The 22,072-nt window shown below is 38.5% G+C and overlaps 1 protein-coding gene across 1 annotated transcript in view; it reads left to right on the forward strand.

Annotated features, from left to right (window-relative positions):
• Window positions 1–22,072, forward strand: part of LOC101734693 — a 107,458-nt gene that overhangs the window by 50,504 nt on the left and 34,882 nt on the right. Inside the window, exon 4 of the mRNA XM_012963437.3 lies at window positions 17,619–17,824. Within this exon, the coding sequence (XP_012818891.1) occupies window positions 17,619–17,824 (206 nt within the window). The remainder of the gene's footprint in view (window positions 1–17,618; window positions 17,825–22,072) is intronic.

Consider the following 22,072-nt stretch of genomic DNA (forward strand, 5'->3'; position numbering starts at 1 on the left):
ACAATGCTTTTCATCCGACTTTAGAAACCACATGAGAAATTATGAATGCAGTTTATGAAAAACAATGTATATATTTCATTGCTGTCTGACAGCCTGTTCAGATCCAGTTCATAATCTTGTCAGCATTGTGCCATTAATTGTCCGCTGAGTGGTTGAATTTGGGAGCCACATGATATACTTATATATTCCAGCTAAATCATGCTAAGAGAAATACAAATGTTGCAAAGCCTGAGCAAGTTTTGTTGTTATTTATAATGTTCCCTCTGAACAAATATCACTGAATTACTGAAATTGCTTTCAAATAGGTGAGTGAGGTTATGTCTGTGGGTTTATATTGCCGTGTTATTTGAATTTCTCCGCCCATTGGTAAATGATTTAAATGGCCTTGACCTCAGTCTGACTGCACGGATTAATGTGGGATAATGATTGCTGAGGCTATCATTGCAGCAGGCATCATTAATTATCCTTATTGATTGTAGCTTTCAAAGATAAAGCATTATGCTGACTGGAATATACCCTTTTTCCTGCAAGGTCAAGGCAAAATAAGAAGGCTAAATAAGTGCATTAAAAAAACCAACAGGATAAAAGTATCCTTTAGGACAATTGTGCAATTAATGTTCAATTACAGCTTTTATTAGCATGTACATCACATCATATTTACAGAAGACTTCCCCCTCCCCTGCTGTAGGATAAGTCTATAGAAAGCAGGTGTAAGGTAGGCAGTGATTTATACCATTTACCTTTTGGGAGTAATGATGACAAAGAATATAAAAAAGATTGTATTATTTGGAAAGGTTTCATGATCATTTCTCTTTTATAGACGCATAGATGAATTAGAGAGAGCCTCTTTTGTTAAAGCAGACACAGTGATATGCCAGGGGTTGCATTCTGCAGCACCTCCACTTCCTGTCAGCAGCTTTCAACTCACACTGTTATATGATTGTTACAATCCAATAAGTGAAATAAACCTCAGCTAGTATCACAGTTATGTGGATCTTCATTTTAACTATGGATGACTGTGGCCAATCTGGCAATTTAAAGTAAAACATTCATATAAGGCTTGGCGCCGGATTTTCATAATAGAGTGACTAATGCTATATGTTGTAAACACATGAGGGCTCATTTATGGGTGTGGCCTATGAGTCTATTTACTCAACCAGCTAGTGGAACCCTGGAACTACCAACATGTCCAGGCTAGTGGTAATTCCAGGATACCCTTGCACCAGTGAGTAATGACCCCTAATGTGTTTCTACAGACAATGGGGGTAATTTATCAACACAGGGCAAATTTGCCCATGGGCAGTAACTCATGGCAACCAATCAAATTGTCCCATTCATTCTTCTACCTGCAGCTGGCTGAAAAAAAACAATCACTGATTGGTTGCTATGGGTTACTGCCCATGGGCAAATTTGCCCTGATTTGATAAATGAGCGCCAATGTGTTTCCATGTTTTTGACCAGTTGTTGAGCATACCCTATGATAGGGGCATTGATGATGTGTACAAATAATTATCCATCCAGCTAGTGATGGTAGAACATCCCGGGCCCAGATGGGCCCTCACTAAGTGCAGGAGGAAGGGAGAGGATGTTATGCAAGTATACCTCTCATATGCTGTGTAGAAAAAAAATAGGATGCCAGAGGTTCTTGCAAATAAAACAAAATGCCACAGGGTTAATGCTCACAAAGCAATGAGGTCGTATTTTTAAGCAGTTACAATCAAAGCTAGAGCCAACACTTGTCTGGTAGGTTAGATACACCTCTTTAAGGTTACCAGCTAGTGATCTGTATTCCCTTCAGTAGAAACTGTTGTGGGAATTATACACCAAAATCTGAAATCCCTTTAAACTATGGTCCCTTCACTTGAGGTCATTTGTGCCTAAGGGAGAGCTACCTCTAGCTACAATCCTTCAAAGCACACAGCTGTTCTTTTTAGCTTTCCCTTTCGATTTTACATTCCAAGAATGTACTCCTGACAAAACTAGTCATGTAACTGACTAAACCTTGTTTACAGTGTCCCTGTTCCCTGACTTTCTCTAGAAGTGTTGTCCCTCTAGGACAGGACTCTCTATTGGGCCTTGTTGCTCCCCAAACACATCCACCTGGGTCAGAAGATTGAGGCCAAAGAGGAAAGAAGGAAGTGTGACAGGAAGTGGCCACTAACTCTTATGGGCTAATAACAAAGAAATGTAAATTAATAAAATGCTGTGAATAATAACACAATCAGTTTGGTAAGTCCTTGTCACCAAACTGCACAGGCTTACTTAGATGGAAGTCAGTTGCTTGAAATTATAGGTCCTATTCATTGTTTCTCCCTGGCCAGGATCTCAGTCAGTTTATTTTTGTGACAAAAACAGGGAAATGCTTACAAAAAAATCGTATTAGTCACGATAATATCGTATTGGCGATCTGAAAGTCACAAAATTTTCGTACCATACAATTGTAAACAGCGGTAAAACCTTTCCGATTTTTTTTGTGCAAGTGTACGAAAAAGTTGTGCACCCTACGAAAAGTTGTGCGGCGTACGACAAAATCGTGCAGCCGCCTCAAAAATTCGCCGAAAATATGCTCGGAGCGTTCCTGCCTTTGTAAATGTGCCCCTAAGTATAGTGGACAGTAGCTGGGGAGACACACTGTATGTCTACAGTAAGAATGTGAAAAACACTCTTCTAGGTTTAGCGGATATTATATGAGGTACCAAACTGAGCAGTTTCATACCACTCAAATGATGGTGAGGATTATATTCAAAGATAGTACAGACAATAAAATTTACATTTTTAGGGTGAGCTATATGCCAACTTGCTGGGCCTATAGAGCTTTGAGAAAACTTGGTCAAAAATTGACAATATGTTTATTCAGGCTTTCTTTGATTCCTCTTCCAACAGAGTAGTGGATACAGTAACACCTTCCATGCTGCACACTGTATGACTGGTATGTGACTGTCTATGCAAGCCAATTAATAAGCAGCAATCCCACTAAACTAATTGCATTTGTTATATATATAAAAAAATCATTAACATAGCATCCTATATGCAAACACCAATCTCAGCGGTATAGGCTGCTCCAGATGATACTTTATGGCTTAGTTTAACTATATTTCTCACTTGCAGCCGGTGATGAAGCATTTCCTCTTGATCAGTATCAAAACAATAGGTGTCAAGCGGAGGCCTTTTTTTCTTGATGCAGCCAGGAGAAATAATGATATGTGAATGCGGCTTGATTAAAAATGAAGAAAAGTGAGCCATCATTTCAAAGACTTCCTGCCCAAGCACATTAATATATTCTGCTTGATAAATGCTAAAAGTGGGAAGATAATTGTCCAAATAAATAATAGGAATTTCAGCGAAAAAAAAATGTGTTTTGAGTCCTTTGTAATCGGCATAAGATAAACTTCCGTAACTGTGCAAATGTTGAAATTCATAATCTCGAGTTGCTGCGCCACCCACCAAGGACACGGAAATGCAGTGTCTGATTTAATCATTCTCAACTTCTTCGGCTGGTTCTTATTTTCTCCCAATCATTGTTTTATGTTACTTTTTTTTCTGAAAAAAACCCACAGAGCAAGAGATTTGAGGAATAGCTTTAAAAAAAGAGGTCAGTTTGGTTTTATTGCGGCCATCTAAAGATTACTGGCCCTTTATAGCTGTTATACTATTATTATAACTAGACAAGGCTGGAAATAACGATTTGCATCTTCAATGCACATTGATTCTATAGAATTCTATTAAGGTTAAAGCAGGGAACCTAGAGTTTGGCAAGAGCCAAGTGCCAAGAGCCATTTTACTTGTTCAGAATCCTTTAGGACATTATTATACAGGTATAGGATCCCTTATAGGGAAATCTGTAATCCAGAATGTTCAGAATTATGGGAAATTATGTGTCCAAATATTACTATTTTTTATAAATAATTACCTTTTTATTTGTAATAATAGAACAGTACCTAGTACTTGATCTTAAGTGAGCTACATGAATACATATTGGTGGCGAATGTAAGGTATGGAGATCCAAATTACAAAAAGATCCCATATGCAGAAAACTACAGGCCAGAAGCATTCCAGATAATAAATCCAAGAAAATCTTTTAAAATCAAATTATACAAATTTAGCAGGTAAAACCTTGCTAACTTCTACTGAAGTCAACAGGAGGCTAATTTTGAGTTTTAAATTGAATGAAACAATGTCATTTTGTGGCAATTACGTTTTTTTCAGCAAGTTAACATGAATGAGTTTTTTGGAAATTATGCTAGTGGTTGAGCCTTCACATGTTGCCTAATGTTTACTGTAGAACATAAAAGGCCATGTAACACAATGAAATAATAAGCTTTCATAATATATAATAATTATATAATATAATAATTTAAATATATATTTACTTTTATTTATAGAGTCTTATACCAATATTTGTTATCCATTGATTGTACATTAATATGTAACTAAACTGGTAAAGGGGATGGAAGATTTAAACTATGAGGTGAGACTGTCGAGGTTGGGGTTGTTTTCTCTGGAAAAGAGGCGCTTGCGAGGGGACATGATTACTCTGTACAAGTACATTAGAGGGGATTATAGGCAGATGGGGGATGTTCTTTTTTCCCATAAAAACAATCAGCGCACCAGAGGCCACCCCTTTAGATTAGAGGAACGGAGCTTCCATTTGAAGCAGCGTAGGTGGTTTTTCACGGTGAGGGCAGTGAGGTTGGGGAATGCCCTTCCTAGTGATGTGGTAATGGCAGATTCTGTTAAAGGAACAGTAACACCAAAAAATTCAAGTGTATAAAAGAAATTCCAATATAATGTACTGCTGCTCTGCACTGGTACAACTGGTGTGTTTGCCTCAGAAACACTACTATGGTTTATATAAAGAATGCAGCTGTGTAGCCATGGGGGCAGCCATTCAAAGGAGAAAAGGCACAGGCACATAGCAGATAACAGATAAAACACTATTGTATTCTACAGAGCTTATCCGTTATCAGCTATGTAACCTGTGCCTTTTCTCCTTTTCTCCAGCTTGAATGGCTGCCCCCATGGCTACACAGCAGCTTATTTATATAAACTATAGTAGTGTTACTGTAGCAAACACACAATTTTTACCAGTGCAGGGCAAAAGTACATTATATTTCATTTACTTTAAAACTCTTTAATTTTTTGGTGTTACTGTTCCTTTAATGCCTTTAAGAGGGGCCTGGATGAGTTCTTGAACAATCAGAATATCCAAGGCTATTGTGATACTAATATCTACAGTTAGTACTAGTGGTTTTATATATAGTTTATGTATGTGAGTGTATAGATTGGAAGGTGTGGGTTAGGTGTGCTGGGTTTACTTGGATGGGTTGAACTTGATGGACACTGGTCTTTTTTCAACCCTATGTAACTATGTAACTATGTAACTATGTAAACCAACAACTCCATTTAATTCTTCAAGGTATTTAATTATTTGCAAGGTTTGTAGAATCACAAATCTAGACATTAATAGAGATATGTCAGTGAAAAGAGGATGTTATTTACTGAAGTATATCTGACTGCTGAAAAACTCAAATGAGCAATTCTATAGACATCAAATAAATATATGCAGATTTTATAAAAATGTAAACGCCAGTTAGGTTGAAGACACATGGAGCTACTAGTAGCAGCTACTTGTCACAGCTACTAAAATAGACAATGCTCATCATTTACTGAAAATTGTCTTTATGTGTTTTAGCAGAGGCAATTCTCAGTATTGTCTATAGCAAGGTATTTTCTATAGTTTAATAGCTGTGAAAATGTAGCTGCAACTAGTAGCTCAATGTGTCTTCATCCTTACTAGTTTGGATGATCTTGCTCAAAAATAAAAACCTAGAATGAATATCAGAGGTTTCCTCTCTCAAATGTTTCTCCTCTTTCATGGTCAAAGCCAAGTTTAAACAAGACTAAATGCCACTTATCATTAGCAGCTCCAAAAGGATTAGCTTGGTAATCATGGCATTTATCTCAGTGCCTGCTATATAATTTCATGTCAATGTTATCTTCAACACTGACATACATTCTCTTGTTTGAGGTGAGAAAGTATAGAGTGGAGCACTAAATGCTGAAAGAACATTATATGACGTAATATGTATGTGTCTAGGGATTATATCACTAACTCTTAGGTAACAATACAACTCATGTAGATAAATCATTAGTTTGATAAGTGTAATTTCTTTTATTTTTGCAGACATTTGTGGTAATTCGTTAATGAGACCCAAGGACTGGGACAGACGGGGAGATTAGTCGCCGTGCAACAAAGCTCCCTTGTTGCGGGCGACTAATCTTCCCGAAATGCCATCCCACTGGCTAGCATGTAAATCGCCGGCGGGATGGCATATGTGGCGCGGCGATTTGCCTAAATCGCCAAAGTTGCCCTGGGGCCAAACGATCAAATTAGAATGCCGGTAATAGACGCAACTGGTTCGGGGACCGCATCAACGAGCCGATGCAGTCCCTGTTCCGACTTAATTTTTTAACCTGCCCGATCGATATCTGCCCGATTTCAGGCCAGATGTCGGTCGGGCAAACCTGTCGTTTGTGCCCCTACACAAGGCGATAAGCTGCCGAATCGGTCTAAGGGACCCATATCGGCAGCTACAATCGGCCCGTGTATGGCCACCTTAAGAGTTTGTAGACCAATTAAAAATGATGAGTAAATACATTCACGCTTCTGAAACTGTCCAGTGAAAAATGCCCCACACGTGTGCCTGCCTGAAATTGGCCAGATATCGATCGGGTAGGTTAAAAAATTTAGTCGGATCGGGGACTGCATCGATTGATCGTTGATGAGGTCCCCAAACCGATTATGCCTATTACCGGCGTTCTAATTCATCTGTTAATTTCAATGACAGGGAATGCAAAATATGCACAGTGAGAAGGGGCACTGAGGGCTGCTATTATCTTGATAAGAATGGAGGTAGGGATGAGCAGGCACAATGTAAACATCATCTGCATACAGAAATAACTATTGAACATAAAATAACAATAGAAGTTTCTTCAGTATTGTGTTAAAATCAACACAGAGAACCCAAATGTGTGGCTGTAGCATTCTGCGGTGAGCATCAGCAAATATGCAATTAACCCCAATTTGTGTCCTGATCGTAGCACTACATTATTTGACATATTAACATACTAAGGTTAAAGTGGGTTTGTGCCAAAATGTTTGCCGGTTGCCGCTTCCGTGTTTACAAAGAATCACAAAAACCACTACAAGCATGCAGTGGCTAAAAAATATTAAAGGTGCATGAGTTTCCAGTCTATGCCCCAACTTCTTTAATATAACTAGCAATCTACAAAATATCTGCTACTTTTTGAGTACTGGTGTGTCCACCTTAAGGGCCCCCCTCCTTTGTTCCGAACTTTTACGGTCACCGTCTACTTCCTCCTTGCTCCTGCAATCTGGGGTGATGCACTCAAGGTTCCTGGCGAGGAGCCAGCAGCAGGCCTGGGTCACCAGGGCCAAGAAGGGCCAAAGCCTTATGAGAAATGTAATAAAACTCATTAATGGAAAAATATTTGCATTTCAAAAATGTATGCCTTTGTGCAGATTCATTTTCATTTGTGCAAACTTAATATTGGTTTTGTGAACCCAGAAACTGTTTAGCAATTGGAAGATAGAGTGCAAATGTTATAATTTGCAACATTGCACAATGCATGTAATAAAGCTTCTTGCTAAAAAAAAAGCTATTTTTATAGACAGTTATTTTAATTGCACATTGTGCATTTTTTAAGGCATGCTTGAAGGTGGCATACTCTTTATATAAAAAATAGCTTTTTCAGTATGATGTTTTACTACATACACTGTGCACTGGGGCAAACTATAGAACTCCAAGGCAGAAGTGGCCACCAAACAGGTTTTTGCACAAAGAGTTTTCAAAAAGTTTTCGGAAAAAGCATACATTTTCACATGTGAATATTTCTCTGTTAATGATTTTGATTCCATTCAGCCCCCCAAAAACTACATTGAAATGCAAATGTTCAAGTCTCATTTATGTATTTTTTTCCACTTTTATTGCATTTCCCCCTAAACCTTAAAGGAACAGTAACTCCAAAAAATGAAATAGCTTTAAAGTAATAAAAATATAATGCACTGTTGCCCTGCACTGGTAACACTGGTGTGTTTGCTACAGTAACACTACTATAATTTATATAAATAAGCTGCTGTGTAGCCATGGGGGCAGCCATTCAAGCTGGAAAAAAGGAGAAAAGGCACAGGTTACATAGCAGATAACAGATAAGCTCTGTAGAATACAATAGTGTTTTATCTGTTATCTGCTATGTGCCTGTGCCTTTTCTCCTTTGAATGGCTGCCCCCATGGCTACATAGCAGCTTATTTATATAAATTATAGTAGGGTTTCTGTAGCAAACACACAACTTTTACCAGTGCAGGGCAGCAGCACATTATATTTTAGTTACTTTTATACACTTTCATTTTTTGGTGTTACTGTTCCTTTAAACGTGACCATTGAACCATTGCCAGTCCCAGTTTCTCACTTTAAGAAGGACCAAAACGAACACCGAGATGTTTAAAAAAAGGTGTGCGTTTCTTTCTCAGAAAACCAGCAACTGGTATAAACTGATTCTCTAGACTAATAATGTATTAGGGATATGAATAACTGTAGATAACAGCCTCCTTGTAGTGTCATGAAGCTCTGTGTGCATTCTAAGCTTCTAAAAAATACATGAAAGCATTGTCTCAGAGGAGCAGGACACTGAAAGACAGCAAGTAATTTGGAGAAATTAAAATATGTATTCACAGTAGCTTGTACCAGCTCGATGTGAACAACATTAAAGATTTGTCACTGCATTACAATAAAGCACAGGGATGTTATTTTCATTTAAATATATGTAAGACTGCTCCTCTGTATTCTACATAATTTAAAAAAGACATTAATATGTAATCATTAAATTTAGGTTACACAGTCATCACTGCCTCTGTGCTTAAAGGGGATCCCTGTATTATGTAGTGTGCTGGTAAATAATTAAAGAGTTGCTAAAGCTTGAAAATAAGTTTGTCTCATGTGAAAGGGTATGCTTTAATGTTACATACACATTTCAAAGGTTCAGTTTCTACTAGAATATTAGCATGTTTTTAGGATAATCAATTAAACGTTTGTGTTTACATATGTTTCTAGGGCTTAATTTATTTTGTACTGCTATATTGCATGGGGCATGTGTTTAGCAGAAATCCCTTTGGTTTGGTGCTACCCTGAGTATGTGGGCTGCAAGGTCTCTCTGGGACCAGGAATTTACTAGAGAATTTAGCAGGTTAAACAGTGACCAGATAAAGTCATAAACAAGGGAACAGCAGTTGGGTGTAACAACTTGTAACTTAAGGTGGCCATACACGCAGCGATATTATCGTACGAAACCTCGTTTCGTACGATAATCTGTGCGTGTATGGCATGTCGGCGAGTCGACCGATATCGCAGAAAGCTGCCGATATCGGACGACTCGCCGATCGGACCAGTTTGAAAATTTTGATCGGGCGCCATAGAAGGCGCCTGACCAAAATTCTCCCTTCAGAGCTGAATCGGCAGAAGGAGGTAGAAATCCTATTGTTTCTACCTCCTTACCTGCCGATTCAGCCCTGAATGGTGTGTGGCGGATCTTACGATGTTTCGTGCGACCGATGGTCGTACGAAACATCGTCAGATCGCCACGTGTATGGCCACCTTTAGCTAGGCCCTATACGCCCTAATTATGTCAGCTGGACCTCAGTGCTGTGGCCCTGGTACATATTTAACCCCTGCACCATTAATGTTTATGCCATATATTGCTCCCACTGTCTCTTATCAGCTCTAGATTCTCAATTTCAGCTCTGCTTTTAACTTATATTCCTTTACCACTTGGTGTCTATAGTCTCCTTCTTTTTCTTCTTCAAAGAGTCAATTCATTGATCCTCTGGGTGCCCAGAGGTCCCCATTGCAGTCACATGCATTAGAGGTGGCACATAATAAAGATTTAAGGAGGCTTTCACTTGCATTCCCTGGTCACATTGCAACTTGTAGTTACACCCCTGCAAGCTAGTGTCAAGGCAGCAAGAATACCAAAGGATTAAAAGCAAATACTTGGATTAACAAGTGAGCGAGCGGATCTTCACCCGATATCCCCACCTACGGGTGGGCGATATCGGGGAGCGTTTAGGTAAAAAAAAATATAATTTGATCGTTTGGCCCCAGGGCCAAACAATCGGATTATGTGGGCAGCAATGGGGCAGTCGGTTTGGTGACCGCATCAACTAGCCAATGCGGTCCCCGATCCGACTGAATTTTCTAACCTGGCCGATCGATATCTGGCCAATTTTAGGCCAGATATCGGTCGGGCAGGCCCCTCGTTTCTGCCCCTACATGGGCCGATAAGCTGCCGAATCGGGGACCTTAACATTGAAACCTTTATGAGTGGTAGGTACAATCATGGGACAGGCAAAGAAGCAAGGAAAAATGGTCTATGGTTTATCCTCTAAAATATGCAATGTAAACACATATATGTGATTTAGGAAGCATACCGGGGTCTATTGCTAGTCCTCGGGCAAAATAATGGACCCAAGTAGGAAACAATGTCATGTTAAAAATTTACTTTAAAACCGCTTAAGCAAAATTTTAACATGACCTGCAGCCCATGAAAAAAATGCCCAAAAAGGCTTGGGGTACAGACCCAGATAAACCTCTATAGAGCAACCAGGGAGGTCACAAATCCTATTAAACCTGCATATATGAAATATCAACTCCTTTAATATTTCATGATTATGTACAAGTAGAAATTTAGGGTTTTTTTGTTTTAGAAAAACAGCTGTTTGGAACATTAAAAAAATGTTTGAAAGTACAAGTATAATACCTGTTATCCAGAATTCTCAGGACCTGGGGTATTCTAGATAAGGGGTCTTTCTGTAATTTGGACCTCCATACTTTGTCTTCTAAAAAATCATTGAAGCATTTAATAAACCCAATAGTATTTTTTGCATTGAATAAAGATTAAATATATCAACACAATGTACTATTTTATTATTATTATAGAGACAAAGGAAATAATTTTTTACTATTAATTTGAATTATTTGATTAAAATGAAATCTATGGGAGATGATTGGATAATTGCTTTCTGGATACTGGATACTATACCTGTAATAGCTGTCACTGTTTATTAAGTAAACAATGTTATTTATAGATAAAGTACTTGTAAATCTATATTATGTTAATGTAAAGTATATACTGACTAACTTTAATGTAAAGTATATATTTATATGAAAGTTACATTTCCTTAAATGACATTACAAATAATTAATGGCTTTCCATACTGTAAGAAAAATGTAAATAAAGTCATTTACCACAACAGCTGTCATTATTTGTTTTAAATATCATGGTAAAAGGGAAGTGTGATTTACACTGAAATGTTATAGGCCTTCTGTTTCAGCTAAGTATAAGGTTATCAGCAACATGCTTTAACTGTGCATGAAATGTGATGTGTCTGACAATCTCACACAAGCAGTTCAGTGCTGCTATAATTACCTTTGTCGGGGAGCTTTTCTGGAGTCGTTGTTTTTGGGAAAGTTCTTATCTTTTTATGCACCAATGCCATTAGCAATATTTTAGTGCATTCAGTCAGGGCAGGTTTAAGTGATTTAAAAAGCAGTGTGAACACAGAGAGACAGGAGCTGAAGGATGATATGATGCAGTTGTGTTTCCATAAGGTGAAATAAGGTAGTAACCGTATGATTTGTTGTTTCGCTTAGGGATTAGACACCTGAGGGCAAGTAGCAAGTAAGTTTGCAAGGAAATGTAATTCTTGAATTTTGTGAATTGTTTTCCACAAGGTGAACACAGTATCGGACTGGGGTGTCAGGGGCCCACCGGGGCTGTGACCCCAGGCCCACCCCACCCCAGTCATGAACCTCGCCCCCAAGGAGGGGCCCTGCAGTCCCACACTTACACAACAGAGGGAGCTCTGGTGCCTGCACCTTCTTTTTTCTTACTGGAGGAAAAGTTAAGACCCCATGGGGATTGGATGGGCTGGAGGGGAAGTTCCATCCTATATCCCTGAAGCTTTACTGGGACTTAACTTTTACTTTTAACTTTTATTTACCTCCAGTTATAAAAAAGAAGGTGCAGGCACCAGAGTTCCCTCCCTTGTTTCTGAAGGTTGCAGCTCACTGTCCACAGGGGGGCCCATCTAATCAAATAATCACAGCATGGCAGGGCCCCCTAACACCCTAAAGCCCACTGCCAGCGGGACTAGGCCATCGGGGGGCTTACAAGGGCTGAGGCCTACTGGCCTACTGTTATACAGAAGCCACATTTGAGGCCTGAATGGCCTGTGCTGGCTGAGGGATGAAATGCTGATCTGTTTCCTACATCAGTGTGCATCAGGCATGATATCAGCATATTAGTGCACAGACAGGGGTAAAACCTGTTTTCAATGTGACAAACAACTAGTCATAAGGAAAATCACATATGAAGCTGTCACGGTGGGACTTAAACAGAGGAATACCAGCAACTTAGAAGCTACAATACTGAGACCTCTGTCTACATTGTGGTTGCTATAGACCTTACGACAGATATGCCCTATTCAACATTTGACTAAGGGTATTTAGTCAAACCCATAACAATGGAATGAGATGTGCATAGCACTGTGTAGAAAGTAAACCTCATACGTATGCCTATGATAATTCCTAAATAGAGGAAATTTATTGAAAATATCTAAAACCTTAGATTTCTCAATAGCCCAAAGGTTTTCAGAGGAATGTTGTGTGTCCCATATGGTTTGTAATGAATTTTGTGCTAGAAGTCCTGTTTTTGCTTTGAAGGACATCAATCAATGCCTACTCATCAAATAATTCATGATCTCATTCCAGGACATAAGATGGTTTCAGTGGCTCAACAGAATGCATATTTCTATATCCGCATAGATGTCCATCACCGGTGGTTTCTAAAGGCCTTGCTGGTCTTTACCTACATTATCGGATCTAATATCTTCCTTTCAGCTTGTCAAAAGTATCAAGGACATTTCTAAGGGAAAGAGCTATTTTAAGAAATTGTAGTACAGCATGCACAGTACACTGCGTAGTACAGCATGTATTAATATACTATTGTGTTCAGTATTAAATTATGGGTTATCTAAATAGAAATATTTAAACAAAAGTCTTTTTTTTTTGGAAAATTCCTGTTGTAAATAAAGGAATAAATGTGGCTTGGCTTAGCTAATGTAACTGTTGAGGATTCTGCACTTTCTCAATGTTTAAATATTTTTAAAGGCGTTGACTATTGTTTGATTTGACCAACGACATAATAAATTTGGCCAATGGCATAAACAAGCAGATAAATACAGAACTGAGAACTGAGGTGCCCGTATATCATTCATGGTTAGATGGAACTCAGTTAAAGTGAGTACAATATGTAGCAATGTAAGCAAGCATGAGAAGTCTTTTGGCTGACAAAAACTAGGAGGAGCAACAAACATACATAACATAATGCCTCTTTAACTAACAAGAAGTACTGACAGATCAAATTTTCCATGTAGGTTGATGGACTGCAATCTAATGGTAGATGAATCTGGCCATGAATGTGGCTATACTGTGCATGTACAAATGATTTGCCTCAACTTGGAATAACTTCTCTACCAACTCTGTATATATGGCCACTTTAAGGCTATGATCTGGTAAACATCCAATGTCACACTGTAACTATTTGTTTACACAACCTTGTCCATTCAGTACAGTAAGTAAATATTTTGTCAGCTAGCCTTTTGCTTTAATTAAAAAAATGTTCTTTGTTGTCATAATAAACAGTGAGAGCAGAAGAAGCCTTACTGTATCTTCTCCAAAACACGATGTACAAGTTGGTGTAAATAAATACCTTATTTATAAAGTTTTGTGTATAATGTTCTTATATCAATGTATGTGCCAAAGCAAATATCTGTATTAAATGGTAAAGATTTCAAGTTTGCTTTGATTTTTACAAGAATCATTTAGGTGACTTCAACATCTTACTGAAGGAAACTACCCACTGCAGCTCAGCGATGATTTCTTCCTCACTAGTCATTGTTGACCCAGGGAACAAAGATGATGGCTTGATGTGCTTTATTGGCCCACACACTTCTGCATACCTGACTGGATCTCTGGTGACTCAAGTCCACTGGAAGCCAACTACCTTCAAATGCAAAAGCCACAAAAGAAGACAACCTCAGGAGGCCAGACAGAAATAAAACACTGATGGTAGCTGCAAACAACACTGCTGATCTTGGCATTCCTGATCATGATACAGGGACACACTCATTTTTTTCAAGATCTCAATGGTGTGGGATGGGAAGGGGTTTTGGAGCCAATGTAACAGTGAAAATCTCACTGAGTGAGGGGCTTCCCTTGTCCTTAAACAATCAGAAATTATCCATTACACATGCACGTAGCTAATGAATGTATATGCTATAGAGTGTATATGTCACACTTATGCCTCAATTACACTATGATTTTTCCTCACACTAGACTGGGCATAACCAATTGAAGTAAATGCCCTGGCATTTAACACTGGTTTGACTCAGCTCTTCTAAAGACAGTAAAGTCAATAAACAACATATATATTGTGGTACCAGTGAAAATACCAACCAATAAAGTCCATAGGACCAAGGTCACAGGAAGCTCCTCACCAGGGAGACTAAAACTGCCAAAAAGTAGTTTGTGAAAACTGGTTTTCCCCACCATATTGAGTGGGCTGGGAGACTTTAATGAGCATGTGCTTGCCCAACTTGGACACTTGCACACATTTTCTGAGATAGGTGCAATTTAGCAAGTTTCCTGTTCAGGTTATATGAAAGAAAAGCTTGTTTATTTCTTACACTTGCTATATAAGCAGCTGGAAGAAATCAAGGGTGTAGCTAGAGGTTATTGAGCCTATAAGAAAACTGATAAAAGCTAGTCACCACCTATCTGTTCTGCACACATGCTGTATATTAAAATTATTCACCACTAAGGACCCTACTGTATCATCTATTTTTGGACCACCCATCAGACACTCAGATCAGACTGGGACAAAATTGTTTCATCTCTTTTCTGGTGATGTCCAGGAGATAGAATGGGGTATAAAATAAAACCATTTACCATATGGACTTCTAAGAAACTTAAAAGATTGCGCCATATATGTTACTGCATTGTTTTTTGTTTCTTAAAGGCTTATTCATATACATTTATACATTTATTTCCAATCTGGGGCTTTGTGCTGATTTCTTTTTGCAATGCACGTTTGGTAAATTCCTATATTATTATTACTATCTGTGTATGCTATTTTATCCCTTGCAGCTAAAGATCAATTCTCACTATTATTCTTTCATTACCATCTCTGGAAAAGCAAAGACAGAGCACATTATTACAACCACATTTGCAATACCATTATTATCCGTACCATATTATACACCCTTACTGTTTTTCAGACCAAGAATCTGTCAAAATCTGCAAATACTTGTGGTCACAATTCTGCTTCTTTTTATCCTGATACAGACATCATAACCATACAAATGCGTGAAAAATATATTTGACAGTTTATATAAAACTGGAAATCATCCAAATATTGTATAGTTTTTATTGTTTTGATACTAAAAAAATATATATAGTTATATAGCTAATTTTGGGTAAAAAAAAGGAACCACCAATCAAGTTCAGCCTTTTAAATTGTAGCTCCCAGCATCACTACACCACTGAACAAATGAAAACCAAAACTCTTGTTACTTCAAATCTTGCATATATTATATTATAAAGAAAGGGTATGGTGTGTACAGGTATAAGACCTGTTATCCAGAATACTTGGGACCAAGGGTATTCCGGATAAGGGGTATTTCTGTATTTTAGATTTCCATACGTTAAGTCTACTAAAAAAATCAATAAAATGTTAATTAAACCCAATAGGATTGTTTTGCATCCAATAAGGATTAATTAAATCTAAGTTGGGATTGGAGTCTATGGGAGACAGGCTTTCTGAAATTCGGAGCTTTCTGGATAATGGGTTTCCAGGTTTCCAGATAATATATATACTGTATATAAAAAAAATGTTTTTTTTCCTAACTATTCTTATGAATCCTGGGCACACTAACTTGCTGTTCCTTATAACTCAGACCAGACATGATGAATCGCAATGGAACAGTTTTATTAACAGTCTAGTTATGAGAGGATACAGCTTGGATAGCTAGACTTTGCCTATTAAACAACAGGTTCACAAGCTCACTGAATGAACATACTGTACTGTGATGCCTTTTTTCTTGGTTTCAACTGTATGGGGAAGCTTATGAGTCCAAATTTGAATTTGCAAATTTTTTGTTGTTTTTTATTAATTGCAAATAAATGTGAAAGCTCATCAAACTCGAATATGTGCTTGCTATTAAAAAAACTCATCTTGCAAACTTGATCACAATCATATTCAACTGCTGGGAATTCTTTAGGAAACCAAAGGGGAAAGCAATGGGTGCGAGTTTGTACTATGGCATATAGTAACAGCTCAGACCTGATTGCTTCTAAGTAAAGGTGCTCTTGTTTGGTGCTACACATGCAGCAGATTGCTGATAGCACAGAAGCAGGCAGCTGCCCATGCACTTTGTAATCCCAGGCACTGTCTATAGGACAAGGGGTTTGATACCAACCTCTTTTTTTGGCGCAAACCCTAATTGGTTCATTTCCAGGTACTAGCAGGAATGTAAATATGGAATGAATCAGCTTTTTCCACATTTTCCTTAGCAGCACTTTTATGAAGAACAGATTTTTCCACAGAGGAAATTAAAAAGCACATAAAACTGAGAAACCATGGTGTTGTTGAGACCCAGCATTAGCTTTCAATGTCATTTTATAACTAGTGGCATCTATACAAATGGCATTAATACAGACTACAAAGTTTGTTTCGGCCAGTTCTGTTTTTCTTTGAGAAAAAGAATTAATGCAATTTGCCTAGAGTAACAATTATCACCAAAAAAAGTGTTTATTGTTACTGGTGAGCCTTCAAAAAAAAAACAGGTCTTTATGTGATTCATGTGATAGTTTTTTCCCGTGTGCTAATTGGCTCAATTTAATCGCTCATTCATAACTTTTGGGTCATTCTAGATCCTGCCCTCTCTCCCTCTCTTTCTGATTTAGTTCTGCAAATGTTGTTTTCATTTTCTTTTTTCCATAGCACAGCAAACCTTTCATTAACATTTGTTTGGTATTTAATTTTAGATGGAATCCTATCTTGATCTTAATGATTTCTAAAATAATGCTCTCTTTTTATTTCTGTACAACCATCTGTATATGGAAAAGTCATTTAAAGGCAATTGATATGGACAGCAGAAAAACACACACACAGAATTTTGCACAAAGAAAATCTGGATAACCATCTAAATACAATCCACATGTAAAACATATGCCATAAATATGTGTTTGGAATATTATGTCTTGCTCATTTTAGTGGGTGTAAGTCTAAGCTGCAAAATCAATGTGCAGAGCCTGTAAGCTGTGTATTGTTTTTTTTTTCAGTCATATATACTAAAATACATTTTTTTCCACTGTGACACTAGAAATATAACCTTTATTGTCCGTGTCTCAGATGAATGTTCTAACAGCAGATAAGTGGGAAGTCATGCTGGACTCATGCTTTTCCTTTATTCCTCCCTTAGGACGAGCAGCTGTCAGGTCAGGCCTCACTCCAGAGCCTGAAGCCATCAAAGGCAGGGAGGAAAGGACAGCTTTTCTGCAGACGAGAGCAATCACACAAATACCTGAGGGCCAGCGCATCTAACTCATGCGTAAATGACCTCTGTATCGATCTGAAGCCACAAATTACAACATACACAGTCCAATCTGGCAGGCCGACAAGATCTAGGTATGGTCAAAGACATAAGCAATGTAGACAGTATATAATCATGACTATGCTTTGTAATTCTCATCTATTAACAGTGCACGTCAGGCCGGATACCTGGACATCTCCACTCACTCATGTGGGACTGGCACATACGCAGTAAAATCACACTGCTTTGTCTGTTTGATTCTACATTCCTTCTTATGGAAAATGGCAGCACCATTCTAGGCAAGGGGGGCAACGTAACGTGCAACACTGAGGGGAAATATAATACAGGAGCAAATATTGCATCAAACATTTCTTCGTTAGACGGTTATTACATAAACAATTAGGAGATTCTATTGGCACCTAGTGCAGTATTAAGATTAACTTAAAGGTATAGGTATGGGACCTGTGATCCAGAATACTTAGAACCAAGGGCTTTCCGGATAAGGGATCTTTCTGTAATTTGGATCTCCATACTTTAAGTCTACCAGAACATAATTTAAACATCATTTAAACTCAATATGATTATTTTGCCTCCATTAAGGATTAATTATATCTTAGTTGGGATCAAGTAAAAGGTACTGTTTTATTATTACAGAGAAAAAGCAAACCATTTTAAAAAAAAAATTAGAATTATTTTCTTATTATGGAGTCTATGGGAGATGGCCTTCCGTAATTCAGAACATTCTGGATAACGGGTTTCTGGATAACAGATCCTAACCTGCATATAATTTGCACAAGAAATACTTTTTCGTTAAGAGTTTCATTACATACACTGTAAAGCAACTGGACTTGTTTGGTAATCATTGAAGACGTTTCACTACTCATCCGAGCAGCTTCTTCAGTTCAACTGACTGGTATGGGAAGTCCTCAGCATATATACTCTTCCACTAATCCAATCACAATGGCACTTTGTACCTCTTCAGAAAGGTGACATTTGAAACTCACAGAGGTGTGAATGCTGTGGAGTTACTTTGAAAGGATTACCAATGTATCATGCAACTCTTCAAACAGGTGTTACTTGTTAGAGTTGCATGAATGGATGTGTGAAGAGTTCTGAAACTGCCGGGGTACAGATGTTAGAACAGCATTGTATGTAGCAGACAGATGGTGTCGAAGTCCCCCGCCTCTGTTTAGGGATGGTTTCTCCACTTGTGATTGGATTAGTGGAAGAGTATATATGCTGAGGACTTCCCATACCAGTCAGTTTAACTGAAGAAGCTGCTCGGATGAGTAGTGAAACATCTTCAATGATTACCAAACAAGTCCAGTTGCTTTAGATTTATTTCTACTAGATATACCATGACCTGGATGAATGAAAATCTTCATAGACATTACATACACTGCACACTAGTGCAAACTATGGAATCTGCAACCTTAATATTTACTAAATACATTTGAAGGTTCGCAAAATTATAGTAAATATGAGCAAACTTAATTTTTCTACTATTATCTTAAATTTTTCCACTCATTTTTATTAAATTTTCCCATTTATACTTTATTTTGATATATGGTGATTTACATTAAAATCATTATAATTAAAGAAATTAACATAAAGGCTTATTTAAATCCATATCTGTCCTAGTAAATGCTTGTAATTTAAAGATAAATAAGAAATAAGATACCAGCTTTTTAGATATAAAAGCAACATCCAGGGTTCTCTGTCTCTCTTTCTTCCACCCCTGCATTATATTAAGACCAGGGTACAAGCATTTACCCAGGGCCCCAAGTATCAGAGGGGCCCCTTGGTGGCAAAATTGAAATAAGAAGTGCAAAAAACACATTATATTGTGCAACAATGATATTTCCTTGCTTCAGGGATGTCCATATTGCAGGCTCTAGCTATTGCTGAATTGTTCAACATTCATTTGCTACACACAAACTATATATATTACAATGTTGTTGCAAGGTTCACTAATCACTTTAGTCTCAGTGACAGACCTCTATTTCAAATATTTATGGACTCCTTAATATTTGCATCAGTACCACAAGATTGGCATGGTGCTAGTATTCTACCAATAGTTCAAAAAGTAAAAACATGGAAGCCAGAACACGTGAGTCTGGCAAATCTTGCAACAACAGTTAGGAATCAGTTACAAGTAGTGATGAGCGAATCTGTCCCGTTTCGCTTTGCCGAAAAATTTGCGAATCTTTCAAAAGATTTGCGGAGCGGCGGAAAATTAGTGAAAAAAAAAAAATTGTCGCCCGTGGCTATTTTTTCGTTGCACGGCTATTCTTTTGTCGCCCACGGCTATTCTATTGTCGCATGGCTATTATTTTGTCGTCCGCGGCTATTCTTTTGTTGTCCGCGGCTATTCTTTTGTCGCACGGCTATTCTTTTGTTGCCTTCGGCTATTATTTTGTTGCATGGCTATTATTTTGTCGCCCGCGGCTATTGTTTTGTTGCGTGGCTATTATTTTGTCATCCGCGGCTATTCATTTGGCGTGGCCGACAATTTTTGAACACGCAGCGAATTTTTCCCGGGCAAATTTTTTCATCCGTTTCACAAAACAATTCGCCGCGAATCCATGCCTGCCGAAACATTTCATCCATCATTAGTTACAAGCTAATACACTATTCAGAAACACATTACTGATAAACTGATTATAGACAAATCTGCATGGGTTACATTTAAAGAGCAGTGCCACATGAACCAGTTATTTTTAATATTTTAGATAAATGAGATATTCAGTGATGTTCAAACTATAGCATGCCAGTATTTACGGTTGATTCTTACCTATATAAAGATAGTGAATCAGAACAGGATTACACCAAAGGCAAGCACATAATATTGCAAATGGAACACATTTAGAAAAATGGAAACAGGTTTTGGAATAGTAGTTAGCAGTGTTAGCAAGCTTAGATACAGCAGTCCTAGCCAGGCAGCACCTGGGAAGGTCCATAAAATCATAAGGTGGCTGCGGGGTTTCAAATAATCCTCCTTGGCTTAAATTCTAGATGTAAAGGCTCTGGGTGTGCTATTTATAAAACTGGGAATGGCAGAGTTATGACGGAATTACGCCAACATTTTACTCTTCCAGGAAGCTCCTATGGTTTTAAATTATTAGAATTTTGTTTGTCTTCTTATGGACCTACTTGTAGAGTGATTGTAAAGGCTGAATCTTTTTTATTTTTTTACTAATTTACTACTGTATGTTACTGTAGGTGATTAATACATGAAAGTTACACATCATACCCTACTGATCTTCCTAGAGATTATGCTTTTTAATCCAGTGACAGAAGTTATTTTTTGGTGGGCAAAAACACTATTTTCTAAAACAGTGGTTCCCAAATTGTGGGACTAAGGAAGGCTTAGACCACTGAGTTGGGGGACCTAGGGTAAAGGCCAGTTCAAGTCTTAGGGGCTGATTTACTAATCCACGAATTTGAATCCAAATGGGAAAAATTCGGATTGGAAAGAACATTTTGCGACTTTTTCGTATTTTTTGCGATTTTTTAGTCGCCGTTACGACTTTATCGTAAATTGTCACAACTTTTTCGTACCCATTACGACTTGCGTAAAAAGTCGCGACTTTTTCGTAGCCGTTACGATTTGCTCGTACATTGTCACGACTTTTTCGTATTGAGCGCTTGTAAACGGCGGGCAAAACTTTCAGACTTCAGACCTCCCACAGGACTCAATGGCACTCTGCAGCTCCAGCCCGGCCCAAGGAAAGTCTCCCATAGGGCTCAATGGCACTGTGCAGCTCCAACCTGGCCCAAGGAAAGTCTCCCATAGGGCTCAATGGCACTCTGCAGCTCCAACCTGGCCCAAGGAAAGTCTCCCATAGGGCTCAATGGCACTCTGCAGCTCCAACCCGGCCCAAGGAAAGTCTCCCATAGGGCTCAATGGCACTCTGCAGCTCCAACCCGGCCCAAGGAAAGTCTCCCATAGGGCTCAATGGCACTCTGCAGCTCCAACCGCTCCAACCCGGCCCAAGGAAAGTCTCCCATAGGACTCAATGGCACTCTGCAGCTCCAACCCGGCCCAAGGAAAGTCTCCCATAGGGCTCAATGGCACTCTGCAGCTCCAACCCGGCCCAAGGAAAGTCTCCCATAGGGCTCAATGGCACTCTGCAGCTCCAACCCGGCCCAAGGAAAGTCTCACATAGGGCTCAATGGCACTCTGCAGCTCCAACCTGGCCCAAGAAAAGTCTCCCATAGGGCTCAATGGCACTCTGCAGCTCCAACCCGGCCCAAGGAAAGTCTCCCATAGGACTCAATGGCACTCTGCAGCTCCAACCTGGCCCAAGGAAAGTCTCCCATAGGACTCAATGGCACTCTGC

Source organism: Xenopus tropicalis, chromosome 5 (assembly GCF_000004195.4).
Source record: "Xenopus tropicalis strain Nigerian chromosome 5, UCB_Xtro_10.0, whole genome shotgun sequence".
Classification (NCBI taxonomy): domain Eukaryota; kingdom Metazoa; phylum Chordata; class Amphibia; order Anura; family Pipidae; genus Xenopus; species Xenopus tropicalis.